The following is a 20024-nucleotide window of genomic DNA, read 5'->3' on the forward strand; positions in this document are numbered from 1 at the left end:
AAACAGGTAAACAAAGATAGAGGGTAAAATCAGACACCCAGTAGTAAAAGCTTGCAAATGGAAAAAAACAATGAGCACTGCTACCTTGCCAAAAGCATACAAAGCCTCTTCCTGAAGCAGGTGCCTAGACAGCAGAACTTCCGGAATCCCTTCTGCTTACAAGCATGTGCCTCTGCCCTCCCAACCCCACGTAAGCCACACTGAAGAAGGTTAAGAGAGCTGCAGTTACGACAGGCTGAGCGGCAGGCTCCTCACTCACAGCACTGGGCGGCGGCCGTGGACAGTGGCTTCCTCAGACCTTCTTCTTGCACAGAACACTAGAAGGAGAGAGGAGGAAGAAATATGTAACAAGAGGCCCAAGTACAGGGGGAACCTCAGCCACCTACAAAAAGGTTTAGTGCTCGACTTGAGTTAAATTTGTTATTAATGAAACAGAACAACCCACTGCTACTTTCTCTGTGTGACCCTAACACCAAGACTATCAGTTACGGTGCTGGCTACAAAGGGAGTTCAAGGCAAGCCTGAACTGCACGGTGAAACTCTTATCTCAAAAACACACGCACAATAATCTATCTGTAAAAACCTGACAAAGATACTATAAAATAGGAAAATAGGTTGACCTCATCAATGAACACAGACAAAAATACCAATAGATTACTAAGATAATTCACATTATATAAGTATGTAATATTTATACGTGAATGTGTCTATATATGTGCACATATATGCATGTGTGCATATATATGCATGTATGCATAAAATGCACATATAACCTGACTGGGTGAGCTTTAAACATAAGAACTATTAACTATCTATAAACCTACTCATGTAATTCACCACATTAAAGAGATTAAAGAGGAAAATATGTTATCTAATAGAATAGATAATGGTTGTATAAAATCCCAGTTTCGTGACAAAAATGCTTATTAGAAAATCTGAAAAAAAAATCTGAAAGAAAATAGAATTTCTTTAACCTAATAATATCTACCAAAGTCAATGACAAATTTTAAAGTCATACTTTAGGGCAACGCACTCTCCTTATAGTTAGGAAAAAGGCAGGCTCTCCACTTCCTATTATAAGTTACACATCTATCACCCCCGGTGATGGGGACTGGTTCCAGGACACCCTTCGTGAATCTCAGACCCCAGATGCTCAAACCTTTATATAAAATGGCAAGTATTTGCATTTAACTTATGCATGTTGTCCTGTATACTTCAAGCGTATCTAGAGTATTTACAATACCTAAGACAATGTAAAAGTCTAAGGCAACGTTAGTCTATGCCATTTGGAGAGGTTACAACAAAGAAAACAATCTTTATGGGTAAAGGGTACAGCTCAGTGGCAGAGCACTGGCTTAGCATTATGTGAGGCCCCAGGTTCAGTCTCTAACGCCACACACAGAAAAGTATGGGTGGATTTTTTTTTTTTAAATATCTTCAACTCAAGGGGGCTGGGGATTTAGCTTAGCAGTATAGCACCTGCCTGGCAAGTGCAAGATCGTGAGTTCGATTCCTGGTACCAGAAAACAAACAAAAAAAAGTATCTTCAACTCAAGATAGGTTGTATCCACTGATGCAGAGTCCACATGTAAAGAAGAATGTGTTACCAGATGTCTTAAGCAATGAATTTTTAAAAATAAGGGTCATAACAAAAAAACAAGGAAAGTCTAAGGAAATGCAACAGCAAAGGAAGTGTGACAACTAAATGTAATGCAGTAACCTGGGACAGATACTGGAACACTTATCATTTCTGTGGGTAATAATTTTCCGACTTTTAATTAATAAAATGCATAACAATAATTCTTTAGTTAGTACTACATCAATATCAGTTCCTTAACTGTAACACGTATGCCACACCAATATAAGATGCTAATAATAGGAGGACACGCTAGCTGAAGGAAGACGATCACTGAGGACCACATGTAATTCCACCTCTATGAAATGTCTAGCCGACGTTAATACAGAAAAACCGAAGCTAGATTAACGGCTACCTAAGGCTGAGGAGGATGAAGGGACTTGACAGTGATGGCTCTGACAGGGTCTCTCTGTAGGGTAATGAAAATGTCCAGAATTGCTTGTGGTGACAGATGTGTAACTCTGAATATTCTAAAAGCCACCGAATTGCACATTTTAAATGGGTACATTGCATGATATGTATAAACTGCGTCTCAAAAAGGCTATTTAAGGGCTGAGGATATAGATTAGTGGTAAAGTACTTGCCTGACATGCACAATGCCCTGGATTAATCTCCAGTACAAGGAAAAAAGCCAGTAAAGAAGCAGTGGTGCCAGGCATGACTCATGCCTGTAATCCCAGCACTTGGGAGGTTGAAGTAGGAGGACTGTCACAAGTTTGAGGCCAGCCTGAGTTCAGTTGCTGCCTGAGCTACATAGCAAGACCTTATCTCAAAAAACAGGAGTCAGGTGTGGTGGCCCATCCCTGCAATCCCCGGACTTCGGAGGCTGAGGAAGGAGGATCGCTGTGAATTTGAGGGCGGCCTGGACTACAAAGTGAGCTCAAGGCCAGCCTGAACTACACAGTGAGACCCTGTCTCAAAAAAACAAAACAAACAAAAAAATGAGAGGGAGGGGAGGGGAGGGAAACAGTGGTATAAGATGAAAGATGTAAACTTAGTGAGTTCCATATCTTGACCTAAAATACAAACAGGAAGCAAAAATCTCATAGGGAGTTGGAAACAACAGAACCACTGTTATTAAAATTTGCAAAATTCTGCCATATTTATCAAAGTTGTATTTGTTTTTTTAGCATTTTAATCCAACTGATTCCATAGTGACAAAAAGCTTGTAAAGTCAAAAGTATAGTGTGAAGAATAATTACTATAAATATCAACTATATCATCAAAAATAAAATCATTTAGAATTGAATTTGTAACGAAGGCCACGATGGGTACAAAAGGATAAATTCCTCTCCAATACTAGTTTTTTCTACATTAATCTGTAGAAGGAAAAACCATTCAATGAGCCAGGCATGGCAGTGAGTGCCTGTAACCCAGCAGTCAGGAGCATGCGGCAGACGGATCTTTAGTTCAAGGCCAGCCTGGGCCATACAGGGAGTTAAGCTCTGTGATAGTTAATGGTGGTGTCAGTTTGAGTAAGGAATGCTAGCAAATCAGTTTAGCACAGTGCCGGTTGTGTCTGAATGACTGACTCTGAAGAGAGAAGACGGCCCCTGCGTGTGGGTGGCACCAACCCAGAGGCTTGTCCCCTGGACGGAATACAAAAGGAAAGGAGGAAGTCTCCCTCCTGCTTTTTTAGAAGAGCTCCAGTGTTCACTGCTGCCCTTGGACGTCCTTCTCCAAGCTTCTAGCACACTCTCCAGCCTTCCGACGCAAACACTTCGTCCTTCTGATCCAGACTTATGGGGTGCTCTACAGTGAGCTCCAGGCCTTCAGCTTCTGACTGGACCCTCTGCTCTCCAGCACACACACTCCTCCTGCATCCTCCACCTCTGCAGGCAGCCATTTTAAGCCTACCTTGTAAATCCTTTATATTAAATCTGTTCCTCTAGTGAACCCTAGCCAATACAAGGTCAGCCTGTATTACGCAGCGAGACCATCTCAAAAAACAAAACAAGCCAGGGATATAGCTCAGCGGCACAAGCACCTGTGCCTGCCTGGAAAGCACAAGGTCCCGAGTTTGATTTCCAGCACAAAAACAAAACAAAAAACTGTTTTATCCACTGACACTGAAAAAGCAAAATACTTCACAGTTAAAGTTTATACTTTGATTCGTATATCCTTTTGTATTTGCCTTCTACTACTGAAACAATCGTATTTATTGCTTGTTTTTAGTCAAAATTCTATTTTACTTTCCATTGTCTCCCCAAGTTCCATCAACCTATATATTTTACTCATAAATTGATAAAAATCTTAAACAATACAGAGCGGCTATTAGTTTCTTAAGTTTGGTGTGACTGAAGTCACATAACTTTTTTTTTTTTTTTTTTTTGTCTTTTTTGAGACAGGGTCTCACTATGCAGTTCCGGCTGGCCTTGAGCTCACTTGTAGCCTAGGCTGGTCTTGAACTCAGAATGATCCTCCTGCCTCAGTCTCCTGAGTGCTGGGATTACAGGCATGTGTCACCACACCTAGCTCACAAAACATATTTCTTCCACAATATGTGACTTATATCTTATGTGACAATATATCTTATGATAAAAACATTTATTTACTTTATAAAGGAGTAGTTTCTTTTTTTGCCAGGAAAAGATAATAAAAGTTTCAAGGCTATCTACTATTTAAGGAGAACAAAAGCCCAGAGTAGATGCAAGGACAGAACAAATGCTGAGAGTTATCAAGAAGAGAAAAAGACTTTCTCTTTCAACAAAGAAAAAGTTAGTGTGTTGACTTGGCCATTAGGTGAGTTATGTGGTTTAATAACAGAAATTCTACTAAAGGATTCAGCTGAAGTAAAGGAAAAGCCTGAAAAAGTAGTTGTCACTTGTACTAAATTCTATTTCTTTATCTTTCATTTAACTCATTTTGGGTTGAACTGTGTCCTCAAAAAAAGATACAGTGACATCTAACCCTAAGTACCTATGAATATGCCTGCATATGGCAATAGGGAATCTGCAGAGGTAACCAAAGTAATCCACTGATGATGTCCTTCTAAGAAAAGTGAACATTTAGACACAGACAGAGACAAGGGAATGCACTATGAAAACACAGAGAGGCAGGTGACAATTCAGGCTAAGGTTAGAAAGGTGCATCTACAAGCCCCAAACAGTAAGCAACCGTCACAGCTAGGGGAGAGGCACGGAATGGGTCCTCCTTCAAAGCTCCAGAGGAACCTGAACTGACCCTGCCAACACCTTAATTGCAAACTTCTAACCTCCAGAGCTGTGACAAAATAAATTTTGGTTGTTTTTAAGTCACCCAATTTGTAGTACTTCACTGCAGCCCTAAGAAATTAACACACTATCAAACCACAGCTTCTCTACTATTCTCCAGATGGACGCTGGTTGTTGGTAACCAAACCCAACAGCTCAGACTGGAGACGTAGCCCAGCAATAGGAGTGCTTTCCTAGTATACAGAAGGCCCTGGGTTCAGACCCTAGCACCTCAAAAAACCAAAACACTGAAAATATGTATATTTAAAAACCAGTAGCTCCATTTTAGAATTAATTTTCTTTGAGCCTGTGATACTACGCACGAATTTCTATGCTGAATCTCTTCTCTGTTTGTTCCATAAACCTTTCCTCTTTTAATTTTTTTCTTTGTTCCATGAACTTTTCTCCTATTTTTTCCCTTTCAGGCAACCTTTTCTGACTCTTATTTCCCAGAACTCTATCTTTGATGCTTCCCAAATTTTGTCCTGTTCTTCTTCAATACTTTCTCTACATGATCCACCAGAGCAAGCTTTTCCATTGCTATGACTTCAATCAGCACTAATACACTGACGAATTCAAACTCTGGGTCCACTGTCCTCAAGCATAAGCTTTGGACGCTCTCATAAAGCTGCTTACTAGACAATTCCATTGAAATACCCTGACGCTCTGAGACTCATTTTTTAACAGCTCAACTTGTGTAAAAGGAAACACTATCTTTTCCCTCAACTGCCAATAGCGAAACTGTTCTCCTTTCCTGACACCCCAGACTGACCTGACTGTGTTCTTTTGTATACACTAGACTCATTTCTAGAGATAAATTATAAAACCAGGACCAAAATACACGTGGTGGTGCACAACTGTTATCCAAGCATTCCAGAAGGCTAACGCAGGAGATTGCAGGCTGTGTTACTTAGCAAAACTCTGCCTCAAAATAAAAAATAAAAAAAGAGCTGGGGGCGTAGGGCAGGGATTTAGCTCAGCAGCATAAGCACGTGCCCGGTAAGTGCAAGGTCCTGAGTTCGATTCCTGGTACCAAAAAATAGAGCTGGGGTTGTAGTTCACTGTAAATATACGTCAAATCCTCAATGTAAAAAAAAAATTGCAAATAGTCCAATGGTCCCTAAAGAGAGCACATAAATGAACATAATATCCAAAAATCTGGGTGGGAATAGAAGAAATCCCTTCTCATTTGTGTAACACATGAGGACAGATTTCCTGGTAGCAGCTCCTTCCTCAACAGACTGCACAGCCAGACTACCTTGACTGTTTGAAGGACACTGGGACTTAAAGCCAGCCAGGCATGGTGGTGCCTGTAATTTGGGCACTCAGGAGGCTGAGGCAGGAGGATTATTGCAAGTTAGAGACCAACCAAGGCTACAAAGTGAGCTCAAGGCCAGCCTGAACTGCAGAGTGAGGCCCTGTCTCAAAAAGACCAAAAAAAGAAAAAGGACACTGGGAAAAACAAGAGGGGGAGATGGAGCCTTCTAGTGAAATTTCAGGACGCTAACTACTCTCTTTCCTTAGTGACATTTAAGTCATTTCATGCTGCAGGACAAGATGCTCTCGGGACCTCCCCTGGACAACCTATGAAATGCATCAGAGACTTCTCTCCCTCTCCACACTGCAAATAAGACCGTTCCCACCTCACTGTCAGCTCCCAGCTCATTGATTTGCTCCAACTTGTAAGTCCAGTATCTGGCTTCCTCCTCTGGGATATCTGCCATAAAAAAGAAGACATGTCAGCCACACTGACCACAGCTCAACATCAGTAGGTAACATTTGTTTAGTCAAATGCTTATAGTTTGAAAGGTGATAGTTACTGGTGACTCAGTTCTTGCCATACACATTATTTTAAATCTTTACTAAAACCAATATAATGCACTACTATACTAATCCCAATGTTCTCTTTTGCAATGAAGAAACTGAAGCTCAGAAAGTTAAATATCCAAGCATGGTGCTATATGCCTCAATAGCCAGAGGCAGGAGGAGCACAAGTTCAAGGCCACCTGGGCCTACATAGAAAGTTCCAGGGCAACCTGGACTACACAGCTAAATAAATAAACAAATAAATAAATAATTTGGCTATGGTCATTTATCAGCTGTGACTCAAACTATGATCAATGTAATTCCAAAAACCATACTTTCTATATAATCATATGTAACCCTTTTTTCTATATAACCCTTCACTCAGCAAGATCAAAACAGTACAAAAGACCAACTTAGGTGAAAAAGTCGGATCTTAGGATATAAACATGATAAAAACTCAGCCAGGTGTAATGACATATACCTATAATCACAACACTCTGGAAGACTGAGGCAAGAAGGTTTTCAAGTTGAGCCCACCCTGGGCAACTTAGTGACTCAGCAAGACCTTCTCAAAATAAAAATTTTTAAAAAGGGGTTGGAAGTGTAGCTCAGTGTGAAGGCTCTGCGTTCAATCAATCTTTGGTACTGCAAATAAACAAATGCAATTTATTTATTTATTTATTTACCATGTGATCCAGCTATCTCACTCCTCAGTATATATCTAAGAGGATCTCAAAAAGATATTTGTACATCCACGTTCACAGCACCATTATTCACAACAGCTAAGAGCTGAAGTAACCCAAGGGTCCACGAACAGATGCAAGAGTATGCCAAGTGCTATATGTATAAACAATGCAAGTTATTATTCAGCCTTAAAAAGGAAGGGTCCCTTATTAAACTTTTAAAAGATGTATTCTAACCCTAAGTACAGTAATAACAGGGCCACATTCACATTACGTCCAGTCAAAATCAAACTTCACTTACCTGAAATTTTACCAGTTTACTCAAACTACTATTTATTAGGCCCTATCATGTGTCAAGTAAACAACAGACATATTTACACAAGGCCCTCAAGAAACTCAAAATTTAATAGTGGCGCATGCCTATAATCTCAGCACTTGGGAGGCTCAGGCAGAAAGACTGGGGTGAGATCAAGGCCAGCCTGGACCGCACAGCAAGACCCTGTCTCAAAAACCAAAAAAAAAGAAAAGAAACAAAACTCAAAAATCTCAAAATCTTGATAGAAACACATACTGCTACCTATGACAGGATGTAAGTGATGTATTACTAGAGAATGTGTGTTTAAAATTTAATGGAGGATGAACAAACCCCTGCCATGACAGAATAAGCTCTAAAGACAGATCCCTAGCAAAACTGGTGTAAGTTACATACATTAAAAGAAACAAAACCAAATAAAAACAACAAAAAACCCAGCCATTTACAGTCTCTGGTACTGTTCCTAGGGCATGCAGCAAAGAAATTATTTACTCAAAACAATCTGCTAAACACTGGTGAGAGCAGCCAGTGTCTGTGGCATTGAGCCCAGGACTCACTATCAGCTACTTCCCGGCGCAGCAAGATGGAGACTCCACTGCTGGAGACCAGCACTAGAAAACAGCACAAACACTAAGCCAGAAGCAAGAGCTCCACCGCTTTTCTCTGCCTGTGGTCTCACAAGACAGCCGAGTGTAAGGCCAGGGACACAGCTCAGTGGTACAGTGCGTGCCTGGCAAGTGCAAGGTCCTGAGTTCAATTCCCGGTACTAAAAAAAAAATACACCGACAGTCAAGGGTGACAGCACAGGGCTGCTAACACGTGCAGAGTGCTGAGACAAACACACCTGCTGCGCTTTCACTTGGCACTCTGTATTGTTTTTTCAGGTAATATTCTGAATTTTGTTATTTTTGAAGCCAGGCATGGTGGCCCATGCCTGTAATCCCAGCACTCAGGAGGCTGAGGCAGGAGGTACAAAGGCCAGCCTGGGGTACAAAGTGAGCTCCAGGCCACTCTGCACTGCATAGCAAGACCTATCTCAAAAAGACATACACACACACACACACACACACACACACAAAAGAATTTAGTTATTTTTTGGTTAGCTGGAACATCATGGAAGTTTTGCTTAAATCACCTTAGGATACAAGGTCAAGATGAACTGAAATCATAAAACAGTAGGAGTAACAATACATCAATACTAATAATGCAAACAGTAAAAATTAAAATTACCCTAAAAGAATTCAACTAAAACAAGATACCATTTAAACCGATTAGAGGCTGGGGACATAGCTCAGTGGTGCAGCGCCTGCCTAGCAAATGCGAGGTCCTGAGTTCAATGCCCGATACCAAAAAAAAGAAACAATTAGATAAGGTCAAAAATTAGGAAATACAAAATGTTGGCAAGAAGTGCAGAAGTAGGCACTCTTCAGGGAGTTGATAAGAATATAAATTGTGGCCAGGGACATAGCTCAGCAGAACAGCGCCTGCCTGGCAAGCACAAGGTCCTGAGTTCAATTCCCAGTACCAAAAAAAAAAAAAAAAAAAAAAAAAAGAATATAAATTGTACAACTTTTTTGACAAGTAACTTTGCAGCATCTAAGATGCGTAATAATATACATCCTCTTGGAGCTTGCAATTCTGCATGAAGGCATTCATCCTAGACTCATGATGGGCACAGGTACACAAACTGTAAATCAGAGCAGTATGTACTATTAAAAAAACTAGGAACAACCTGCATGTCAATCAGCACAGGCTCACCTGGATATATTACAGAGAAGGCACTTGTTCAGATAAGGAAGGAAGATCTTAAAGTATAACATGGAACAATGTCTGAGCCACACGTTTTAGTAGTTTATATAATACCACATATCACTCTAGCCCAAATTTTACTAAGTATATTTCTAGAAAATGAATGTCTCTTGTCTAAAGCAAGACACACAAAAAGTTAACAGTGGTTGACCTCTGGCAAATGCACAGGAGGTGGAAGTAGAACAAAAATCTATTAACTTCATTATCTCTATTTCCTCACTATTTGAATTTTTATCATAAGTAGGTGATTTTGTGATTTTAAAATCTATTTCTGGGGCTAGGGATTTAGCTCAGCGGCACAGCACCTGCCTGGCAAGCGTGAGGTCATGAGTTCAACTCCTGGTACTGAAAAAAAAAATTAAAAAAATAAAATAAAATCTATTTCTACAGGTGATATACTAGCTATGGGCAGTGGCACATGCTCCTTGGGGGGCTGAGGCAGGAAGACTTCAGATTCGAGCTAGCCTAGGCAACTTAACAAGACCCTGTCCCCTTTCTTTTGATACTGGGAATCAAACTCAGGACCTCTCACTTGCCAGGTAGGCACTGTGCCACCAAGCTATGTCCCTAGCCCCAAGACTCTGTCTTAAAGTGAAAAAAAAAAAGGCTGAGGAGATAGCTCAGTGGAAGAGTGTCCCTGGGTTTAATCTCTAATACCACACACACGCACAGGAAAAAAGATACTATTCTACTTATTAGTGCTCTTCAATGTTTTTGTTTTATCTTATATTATCTTGTTTGCTTTGAGACCGGGTCCCAGTAAGTCACTAAGTTGCCCAGGCGGGGCTCGAACTTGCGCTCCTCCTGCCTCAGTCTCCCAAAGTGCTGGGATTGCAGCAGGCATGTGCCACTATACCCAACTCAACTTAAAATCAATAAACCACAAGGTAAATATTCACATTGTGATCACAGATGTTAAAGAATAGATCTCACAAGCAGACATCTCACAGATCATTGTAACAGTCACCGGCCTAAGTAAGATGAAGAGTACGCGTTTTCAGTGTGGACTCTAACAGGCAGCACACTGAAGTCAGGGACACAGAGCGGAGGAAGAACCCATCACGCCCTCTGAAACAGCTGAGAAGACAAACGTGTACCAGTGCAACAAGCAGCAAATAACGTCAAACAACCGACATAAAGAATTAAGTGGTTTTTAAAATCATCAGTGCCTGGTGTGGTGGTGCCCACCTATGACCCCAGCACTAAAGAGGCTGAGGCAGGAGGATCCCTGTAAGTTCGAAGCCAGCCTGGGCTGCACTGTAAATTCAAGGCCAGCCAAACTAGACAGAAAGACCCCGTCTGAAAAATACCCAAAAATAATAAAGTCTCAACAAACAGACTTACCAAATGGCAACTCAAATCTTGTATCAAGTAAAATTTTATGAGGAGTTGGGTTTTTAGTTCCACAAATCTCGTCATCTTTCATTAATGTCTCTGCTTCCAAGGTAGACCACTCCCCAGGCCCTTCCTAGGAAACAAAAATCCAAGATTAGATTTTAATCTTTCCTTGGCTCCCCTCTTAGTTCGAGTGTCAGGTGTTTTTCTCTGAGTTCTCTGTTCGAGAGCTGCTGAGGGCAGCTTGTCCTGATAGGCAAAAAGGCCACTGTCAAGCCTGAGGTGGGGGCGCATGCCTGTAATCCCAGCACTCCAGAGGCTGAGGCAGGAGGATCGTTGCAAGTTCCAGACCAGCCTGGGCTACGAAGTGAGCTCAAGGCCAGCCTGAACTGCACAGTGAGACCCTGTCTCAAAAAGGAAAAAAAAGCACGCCACTGTCACCCAGACAGCACACGGCTCTTGCTCTTCCCTGTGGCAGGGACGCAGCTTCTGCAGTATCAATTCTAAAGCGAAGCCTTTCCATGGATTGACAGTTAATCTGATGGGTTTTTTTGTTGTTCTTTTTGTTGGTTTTTTTGGTCTTTTTTGAGACAGGGTCTTGCTGTGCAATTCAGGCTGGCCTTGAGCTCACTTTGTAGCTGGGCTGGTCTTGAACTTGCAAGGATCCTCCTGCCTCAGCCTCCTGAGTGCTGGCATTACAGGTGTGCGCCACCACGCTCAGCTATCTGCATGATTCTTAACAACTGTGTCACTTAAGAATATGTATCTCCATTTCTCATTAGTAAAGAGCTCCTGACATTGCCAGGTCAATAGAACTGAACAATGGCTGTAATGAAAGTGAACTGCCCATCTAGGGCTGTAGAGATTTAGCCAGGAATAAAAGAAATACAGAAAACAGAGGCCATGTCTTCAACATCCCCAGTCCCAGAGCAAACTCATGGTTCATGTTGAGCCTCACAGGAATATAATAGCTTCTGTCTGCATATGAAGTGAGTACAAACAGGGCAGTGATGTTGTCCGAGTCACAGTCTAACCGGAAGAAGTGGGATGGGAGCTCAGTTCTACAGATGCTGTACCACAACGGTGTGAACACCAGTTCCCACGCCCGACAGTTCCTTACGTCCTGTTAGGGTTACGTGCTCAAGAAAAGGCCTGAAACCATGTCTCCGGTAACTCAAGGAAACAAAGCCATAAATAGGCTCCAGCCAGCTGGCTACGGAGGTTTAGTGGGACTCCCCGGGCCTTGTCTTGAGGGGAACGTGTGTGCATGCAGGCTCACTACTCAGGTGAGGCTCCCCATCTGATGAGGTCAGAGAGGCACTCTGACCCCCAAGCTCACCCCGCCGGGGCTGTCACAGGACACAGGAAGAAGACGCTTCCCTGGGAGAGATTAAGAACAGGCAGGTCACATACCCTCTGACCAGAAAGGACCAGAGAAATCCAGCTAGGGTGGGGCCAGAATGAGGAAAGGCCGGTGCTCTGACTGACCTCATCTGACTGACGAATGGTCCTCAGGGCGATCCACACGACCCCCACCATGGTGTCCCAGATCAGCCCTTTGTTCCACACCTCCACGCTGAGGCCCAGGTCCAGGCGGCTTATCTCGCTAAAGGGAAGGAGAGACCGTGTGAGGAACAGCAGACAGTGTAGGGGAAATGCTGTGTCACCTTCTAGCTAACTTCAAATAATTTCTCTCCGGGATCCTATCTTCAAGGAAAACCAAAACGTCCCAGGACGCTGCAGCCATTTTTGGGGTTTCTGAAACCTACGTAAGACTTCCAGAAAAGTATCCCTGCTAGTCATTCAGAATTGCTAAGTTGCAGAGACCATAACCTGGCACCTAATAACAAGGCACTGTGCACTTAAGCACTGAAGAGGCAGACTGCATTTTAAGTGTCCCTAGTATAAGAAAGGGTGTGGGTGGCACAAGGAAACTGGTGGAAGTGACATGTTTCTTATCTTGATTATGACGATAGTAAAAAGTAAATATATGTGTCAAAATACATTAAACGGTATACATTAATGATGTAATTTTGATATACCAATTATACCTTAATAAAGCTGGAGGGGGTCTTTGTCAGTCTGTCCCTACCCCTGGGAAACAGCACCACCATCAGCCTACTGCATTTTCACAACAGAATGAGGCCAAGAGAGGAGGGCGCTGTGGCCAGGCCTGCTGCCTGCCTGCAATCTCCACCTGTAGGCATGGCTTTCAGGATTTGTTTGTTTTATGTTTTTAGAGGTTTGGTTTTTTTGTTGTTGTTGTTGTTTTCTTTTTGAGGCAGGGTCTCACTATGCAGCTCAGGCTGGCCCTGAACTCATTTATGTAGCCCAGGCTGGTCTCAAACTCACGGTGATCCTCCTGCCTCAGCCTCTGAGTGCTGGAATTACAGGAATGCACCACCACATCCACTGTTTTATTGTTGTTTTAGTGACTTTTCTCATTGCTGCGACAAAATACCCCAACACCCAGAGTTAAATGGGGAAAGGTTTATTTAGCTCATACTTTGTAGAGGTTTCCGGGCCATAATCAGCTGGTTCTAAAACAGGGTGGCATGGCAGCCAGGCATCACAGAGGAGAAACAGTTCATGGTGGGCAGAAGATAGCAGAGCAAAAGCAAGCAAGGGACAACCACAGCTCTTTTGAGCCTCGTATCTTATGCAGGCTACTCAGGGCAGGTAGCACTCACACCCTTGACCCTACTGCCCTTGATCTTAGCATTGCACCATGAATCAATTCCGTGTCACAAACTCTAGGTTCAGCCACCTCTGAAAAAGCTCCACCTATGACGCATGAGGCTTTAGGGGTACATCTAGACACAGCCATCTCTCTTCTTTGCACTTGCCAGGCAGGCGCTTGTGCCGCTGAGCTATATCCCCGGCTCCAGACACAGCCATAACAACTGTTAAAACTTAAACTGCTCGTGCGAGGCATAGTGGCCCATGCCTGTGACCCTAGCACTCAGGAGGCTGAGGCACAAAAATCACTGCAAATTCAAGGTTAGCGTGGGCTACACAGCAAGACCCTGTCTAAAAACAAACAAACAAACAACAACAAAAACCCACACTAATACTGCCCCAACTTATACCTCTGCACTATATACGAAGAACTTTTGGAAAAAGTAAGTCTTTCTCACAAAATTCAACTCCCAACAAAGGTAAAAGGTCCCAGGGAACATGTAAATTTAATGGAAACACTTAGAGGCAGATGAGGGACACTAAAGTGTACTTTATATCACTCAACCGCTGGAAGACTTAATCATGTATCAGTTAAGCCAGGCACTGTCACTTATAAAGTAATTATCATAGGATAATGACAAATATTATTTTCCCAAAGTAATAACCAGAGAAAAATTATCTGAAAACAACTCATCCCAGAAAAAGCCAGATAATTATTGTGTAAAAGCTAGGTCATACATGGTAGAGTATCCTGCTTGGAAAGACTAATTTAAGAATAACTGTAATCTTAGGGTGGAACACAAAAATATTTATGTTAATGCTGAAAACATTCTCTAGAAAGCTTTTTTTGAAACACAATGTTATTTGAAGGGAAATTAATTTAAGGTAAGAAAAATGAGAGAAAGCCAATTGCAGCAAAACACCATCCTCAGAAAATCAACAGGGGGCCGGGTGTGTTGGCACAGGCTTATAATCCTAGCACTTGGGAGGCTGAGCCAGGAGGATCGCTGTGAGTTTGAGGCCCACCTGGGCTACAAAGTAAGTTCAAGGCCAGCCTGAATTGCACAGGGAAACCCTGTCTCGAAAACACACACACAAAAAACAATAGGTACTCATGACAAGAAGCTGTTTCAAGTGTGTGCTTCAGCTGGCTAAGGTGGCACACACCTGCAACTCCACTACTAAGGAGGCAAAGCACAAGGATCTCAAGGCCAGACCAGCTAGATGAAAACCATCTCAAAAAAAAGTGTGCTTTAGAAAAAGCTTGGCTTCCCTATTGTACTACAAGTGTTCTCAGATGCACAAGCTTGGGATGTGTATTAACTGCCATAGGATTCATGTCAAATGCGCAGAAAGTGAAGAAAATCTTTCCCCTTTTACATAAATACAGAGCACAGAATGTGCTAAGGAGTTCATTTGTTCACTTAGTATTTCCTGAGCACTTAAATTTGTTTTGGTACTTTAAGGAAGACCCATAACATTGAATCCAGCTCTTAACTCCCAAACTTCTAAGCTATCTGGAGATCTTTTCAAAGCCACCAAAAAATGAACAACTAGGGGACTTAGCCAGCTATTAAGTTAGGTGTTCAGTGAGGAAATTAAATTTTTGCCACAGTTTCACTCATCCTAATTAGTCTTTGAAAATACATGTACAGCATCTAAATCTATCTGAAGTATGCTTAATCTGAATCTGTAAATGAAAAAACTGCTTAGAAATACATAAGTAATACTCCCAAAGAACTACTAAATAGCCTCTTAAACCAAGAGATAAAAGAGATAAAAGAGCCAGAGGTCTTCAATAACGACATATTTTTAAAAATCTGTTCTTCAGAGAACTCTAAAGAGTAAGGCTTAAACAGTGAGATTTTGTATGAGAAAACAGCTATTTCTGCGTGCTCAGCAGGCGCAAGGAGAAGGCTACCAGCTCTGTTTCGGCCTCCTCCCCAGCACTCTGCAGAAGCAGCTGTACTCTTAATCATCTCAAACAAGAGTGCATGTGCATACACGTGTACAAGATTCTGGGCTACAACATTCACACCAGCCATGAAGAGACCCTCAGTAAGAAAGGAACAATCTGCCAGACATGGTGGCACACACCTGTACTTCCAGCACTCGGGAGGCTGAGGAGGGAGGAATGCCAGGAGTTTGAGGCCAGCCTGGGCTACTCAGTGAGTTCAAGACCAGCCTGGACTACAAAGCAGGAAAAAAAAAATCTAGGCTGGGCACAGTGGCACAGTGGGAGGCTGAGGCAGGAAGACTACCAGTTCAACCCCAGCCTGAGCAATTTAGGGAGAACCTACCTCAAAATACAAAAATTAAAAGGGCTAGGGATTATCCTAGTGTGAGGGCCCTGAGTTCAATCCCCAATACTACAAAAAAAGGAAGGAAGGAAGGGAGGGAGGCAGGCAGGCAGGCAGGCAGGCAGGTGGGTGGGCGGGCAGATGGATAGCAATCCATCAATCTAAACTGGATATGGGGGCTGGGGATTTAGCTCAGCGGCACAGCGCCTAACTGGCCAGCACAAGGTCATGAGTTCGGTTCCCGGTACCGAGAAAATCAATCAATCAATCAATCAATCAATCAATCAATAGGATATGGTGGCATATGCCTATGATCCCAGCTTCCAGCTTGCCAGAACTGAAACAGGAGGATTAAAACCTCAGGACAAGTTTGAAAATTTAGCAAGACTTTGTCTTAAAATACAGAGATCTGGGCAAGTGGCTCAGGGCTGACACTTGCCTAGTATTCAATAAGTCCTGGGTCCAATTGCCAGAACCACCACCAGCAAAAAACAAAGAGGGAGCGGCCGATGCAGGGAGAGGGAACAAAGAAAACTCTAACCCTAAAATTAGACACAGAGGGGGATGTGGTGCCACATGCCTGCAATCCCACCACTTGGGAGGCTGAGGCGGGAGGATCACTGCGAGTTTGAGGCCAGCCTGGGCTACAAAGTAAAATCCTGTCTCAAAAAGACAACAAAAAAACTGGACACAGAAACACAAATGCAAATGTGAGAAACTGTTGCTTAACGTACCAGGAAGGAGGAGAAAGGAGGGAGGAGGGAGGCGGGAGACCGGCAGGGGGGCTGCTGGGAAGAGGACAGGGCAGGAGGCGCACAGAGGCACAAGAAATAGCTAAGAAAAAGCCCGTGGAAAGGGAAAGGGCAACAGCACGCACGTCTCGATGTGGGAGATGGAAGAAAGCACACACGTACAAGAGCTGAAGGGCAAGAGGACAGGCAACGGGAAAACGAACGTGCGAGTACAGCTAGCCGTCCTGACAAGGACTGCAGAACACCACTGCGCTCCGCGCGCAACGACAACCACAGCGCAGCCCCGGCCCGGAAGGCGGCGGAGAGCAGCGCGGCCGCACTGACAGCCCTGCCACTGCGCGGCAGCTCCCACGGGAAGCCCGCGACCCGCTCGCTGCTGAGTCTGCACACCGCGAGCGGGGAACGGAACAGGCAGTCTCACCCCCACGTCACTGCGAATACGAGAGGAATAAAAGGGCCTCACGCCCGCGAGAGGCAGCAAGTGAGGAGCGTGACCCATCAGTCTCCTGTCTGAAACCTGAGCTTCCACTGACACCTCTGTCTCCCGATCCCTTCCTCTCTCCGGCCATTCCTTCTCCACCTCCTCAGTCCCCGCGACTGCTGCTGCTGTCCAGTTCCGCCCAGTCCTTTGCTCACTGCACACTCTCGTCCTAAATTTTCATCTACACTTATGTCTTCCAGAGACCCAACTATTTCTTGAAACCAGACTTCCTCCCAAAGTGGCAGGTTACGGTTTATAACTATCTTCTGGACCTATAGCCTACTTGCCAATAAGAACCTCAAATATAGGCTTATTCATAATTGATTTTTTTTTTTTCTTTTTGAGTCAGGGTCTTGCTATGCAGTTCAGGTTGGTCTTGAACTCACTTTGTAGCTCAGGCTGGCCTGGAACTCGCAGTGATCCTCCTGCCTCAGCCTCCCAAGTGCTGGGATTACAAATGTGTACCACCATGCCCAGCCCTCCATAATCGATCTTACATTAACCCCTACTCCAATAAATGGCACAGCAGGCTGGAGGTATAGCTCAGTAGCAAAACTGCCTAGCATGCATGAGGCTCTGAGCTTGATCCCCAGGGGAAGGCAAAGGACGGGAGGGGTTGAGAGAAGGAAATAAAGGGGCACACCACCTGCCAATCATTCCAACAAATCTTTTGGTTCTACCACCTTAACATCTTCTATGCATCTTTTCTGCTCTATCCCTCCTGCTACTGTGTTCCTTCACACCTTCCTAAGCTTACCTGTTAAGTATCATTACCATCTAACTATCATGATAAAGCCTCCTAAATGGTACTTTTTTTTTTTTTGTGACAGGGTCTCGCTATGCAGTTCAGGCTGACCTTGAGCTCACTTTGTAACCCAGGCTGGCCTCAAACTTGCAATGATCCTCCTGCCTCAGCCTCCCGAGTGCTGGGATTACAGGCATGTGCCACCACGCCTAGCCCTAAATGGTACTTTGAAGGGCAATTCATTAATGCCCAGAAGATTAAAATGGTTCCCCATAAACGTAAGAATCAGCCCTTATTATTTTTTTGAACTCCGCTGTAAAACTTAACAAAGTACATTCACTTTAATTTCAAACTTCAGAGAAATTTACAAAGAAGAATTTATATATTTTCTCTTGACCTCTTTGTGCCTACCTCCTACTCTCAAGAAAATAGTAAAACCTTTTTAAGAAAGGAAGACCTTTCCAGATAAGGAAATTGGCTTCAGAAAAGTTAAGTGCTTAGCCCTACATAGAATATCAGTATGATATTCTGTATTTCCTGTCCCTTTGGGGAGGGGGTATTCCTGAAATTTATGGGAGTAGGGGCGAATAGCAAGTTTTCAAAGCCAGAGTTTAAAATAAAAATACATTAATTTTTTGTCTTACTCAAATTCTACTAATGTTTACGTATCAATTAAGTGAATATAGAACATTTTTACTCAATAAAGCAGGAGGACTTTACACTCAATCTTCATCCTCTAGGGCAGATGACTTATGTACACACACAGCCACATTTCCTCAGAGCTCTCTAAGAAACAAAGGTGAAGTTATGTTTACTATTATATTAGGTCTACAGTGTACCTCTGACCACTAAGAAAACCCGACTAGTTGTGAATTAATCGGGGGCTCACTCACATTCACCATTCATGTTAGAACAGATTATAAAGCTGAGCATGTGGTGGTACCTAGAATCCCAGCACTCTGGGAGGCTGAAGCAGGAAGCCTGCAAATTCAAGTCCAGCCTGAGCAATTTATCAAGACCTTGTCTCAAAATACAAAATATAAAAGGCTAGGGATGTTGTTTTGTGCAAAGGCCCTGAGTTCAGTCACCAGTTACCCCACACACACACGTCCACGAGACGTTAGAAAGTGAAGATCTACCTCACCCATCTACCACATCTCAGGTCTCACGTGAGCCTGTAGCTGCAGTGTTCGTGCAGAAGTGTTCCACGGCATCTGCACGTCTGATAAATCTCAGGCACATGCGTTTCACGCAATGCCGTCACCTTTGAAAGATCACAAGTGCGCACGCTGCCGCCGCGCAGTACTTACAACATGAAATCCTGTTCCCAGGAAGGCTGGTCACCACGGACTGCGACAGTTGTGCTCTTTACATTCTGTACTTTCAGGGTCACATATGTGTTAAATTTATCTTTAAAAAAATGTAAAATAAAATAGAAATATTAGGCTCAGTACTCGGATTGCTGCCCAATATCAAAGCCGTTGGAATTAAGTAGTATACAAATTAAAGTACCAAAAGTGCATTTTCACATTGCAAAAATGAAGGCACAATAGAGTTGCAAGAATTATAAAACTACACACTAACTTAAAACATGTTTTTCAAATTTTAAGAACTATTTTGCATATGACCTAGAAGAGATTTATATATACATGTAAACTGACACAAAAGCTTCATTAAATATAAAATATGATACATTATTTAAAATATCACAATATGATACATACATATGATACTATTCTAGTGAGACAGAATCTACTAAATTGATTTTAGAGCTCATTCGCAGTTTAGAAAAAAAAAATAAGATAACAACTGCCCAGCTTTCAAGAGAAACAAAAATTCAAGGAAAATACTTATAAAGGAAGTGGATTTGAAATTTGATCTACATAGTCTGGCCTAAAGCACAAATTATATAAAAAGCAACGTTGTCACACAGTTGAGAAAAGAAAATTCTGTAGCCTGAAAAAATAAACAGGATTAAGCAAAGGCAACCAGGTATAGTGGCACACACACGTAACCTTAGCACTCTGAGAGGCCGAGGCAAGAGGACCCCAAGTTTGACTCCAACCTAGACAATTCAGTGATTTATCCAGACCTTGTCTCAAAATAAAAACTTTTTTTAAAAAAGAGTTGGGGATCTAGTTCAGTGCAGAGGCCCTCAATTCAATTCCTAGTGCCATAAACAAACAAACAAGCAAACAAATAAAATTTTAAGAAAATAAAGGTAGCTGGGCGTGGCAGCACAGGTCTGCTATCCCAGAACTTGGGAGGCTGAG

General features: G+C 42.8%; 1 protein-coding gene across 4 annotated transcripts in view; it reads right to left on the minus strand.

Moving 5' to 3' along the window:
- LOC102011979 (protein unc-13 homolog B) overlaps positions 1–19161 on the minus strand; it is a gene marked incomplete at its 5' end in the record, with an annotated part of 149550 nt that extends 130389 nt beyond the window's left edge. For all 4 annotated transcript variants that reach the window (XM_013522966.1, XM_013522967.1, XM_013522965.1 and 1 more), the window contains 5 exon segments: positions 260–317; positions 6492–6565; positions 10804–10927; positions 12283–12400; positions 19062–19161. In XM_013522966.1, coding sequence (XP_013378420.1) covers positions 260–317; positions 6492–6565; positions 10804–10927; positions 12283–12400; positions 19062–19161 — 474 coding nt within the window.
- Positions 19162–20024: the final 863 nt, after the last annotated feature.

This window comes from Chinchilla lanigera, unplaced genomic scaffold (assembly GCF_000276665.1).
Source record: "Chinchilla lanigera isolate Chin_1 unplaced genomic scaffold, ChiLan1.0 scaffold00071, whole genome shotgun sequence".
In the NCBI taxonomy this organism is placed as follows: domain Eukaryota; kingdom Metazoa; phylum Chordata; class Mammalia; order Rodentia; family Chinchillidae; genus Chinchilla; species Chinchilla lanigera.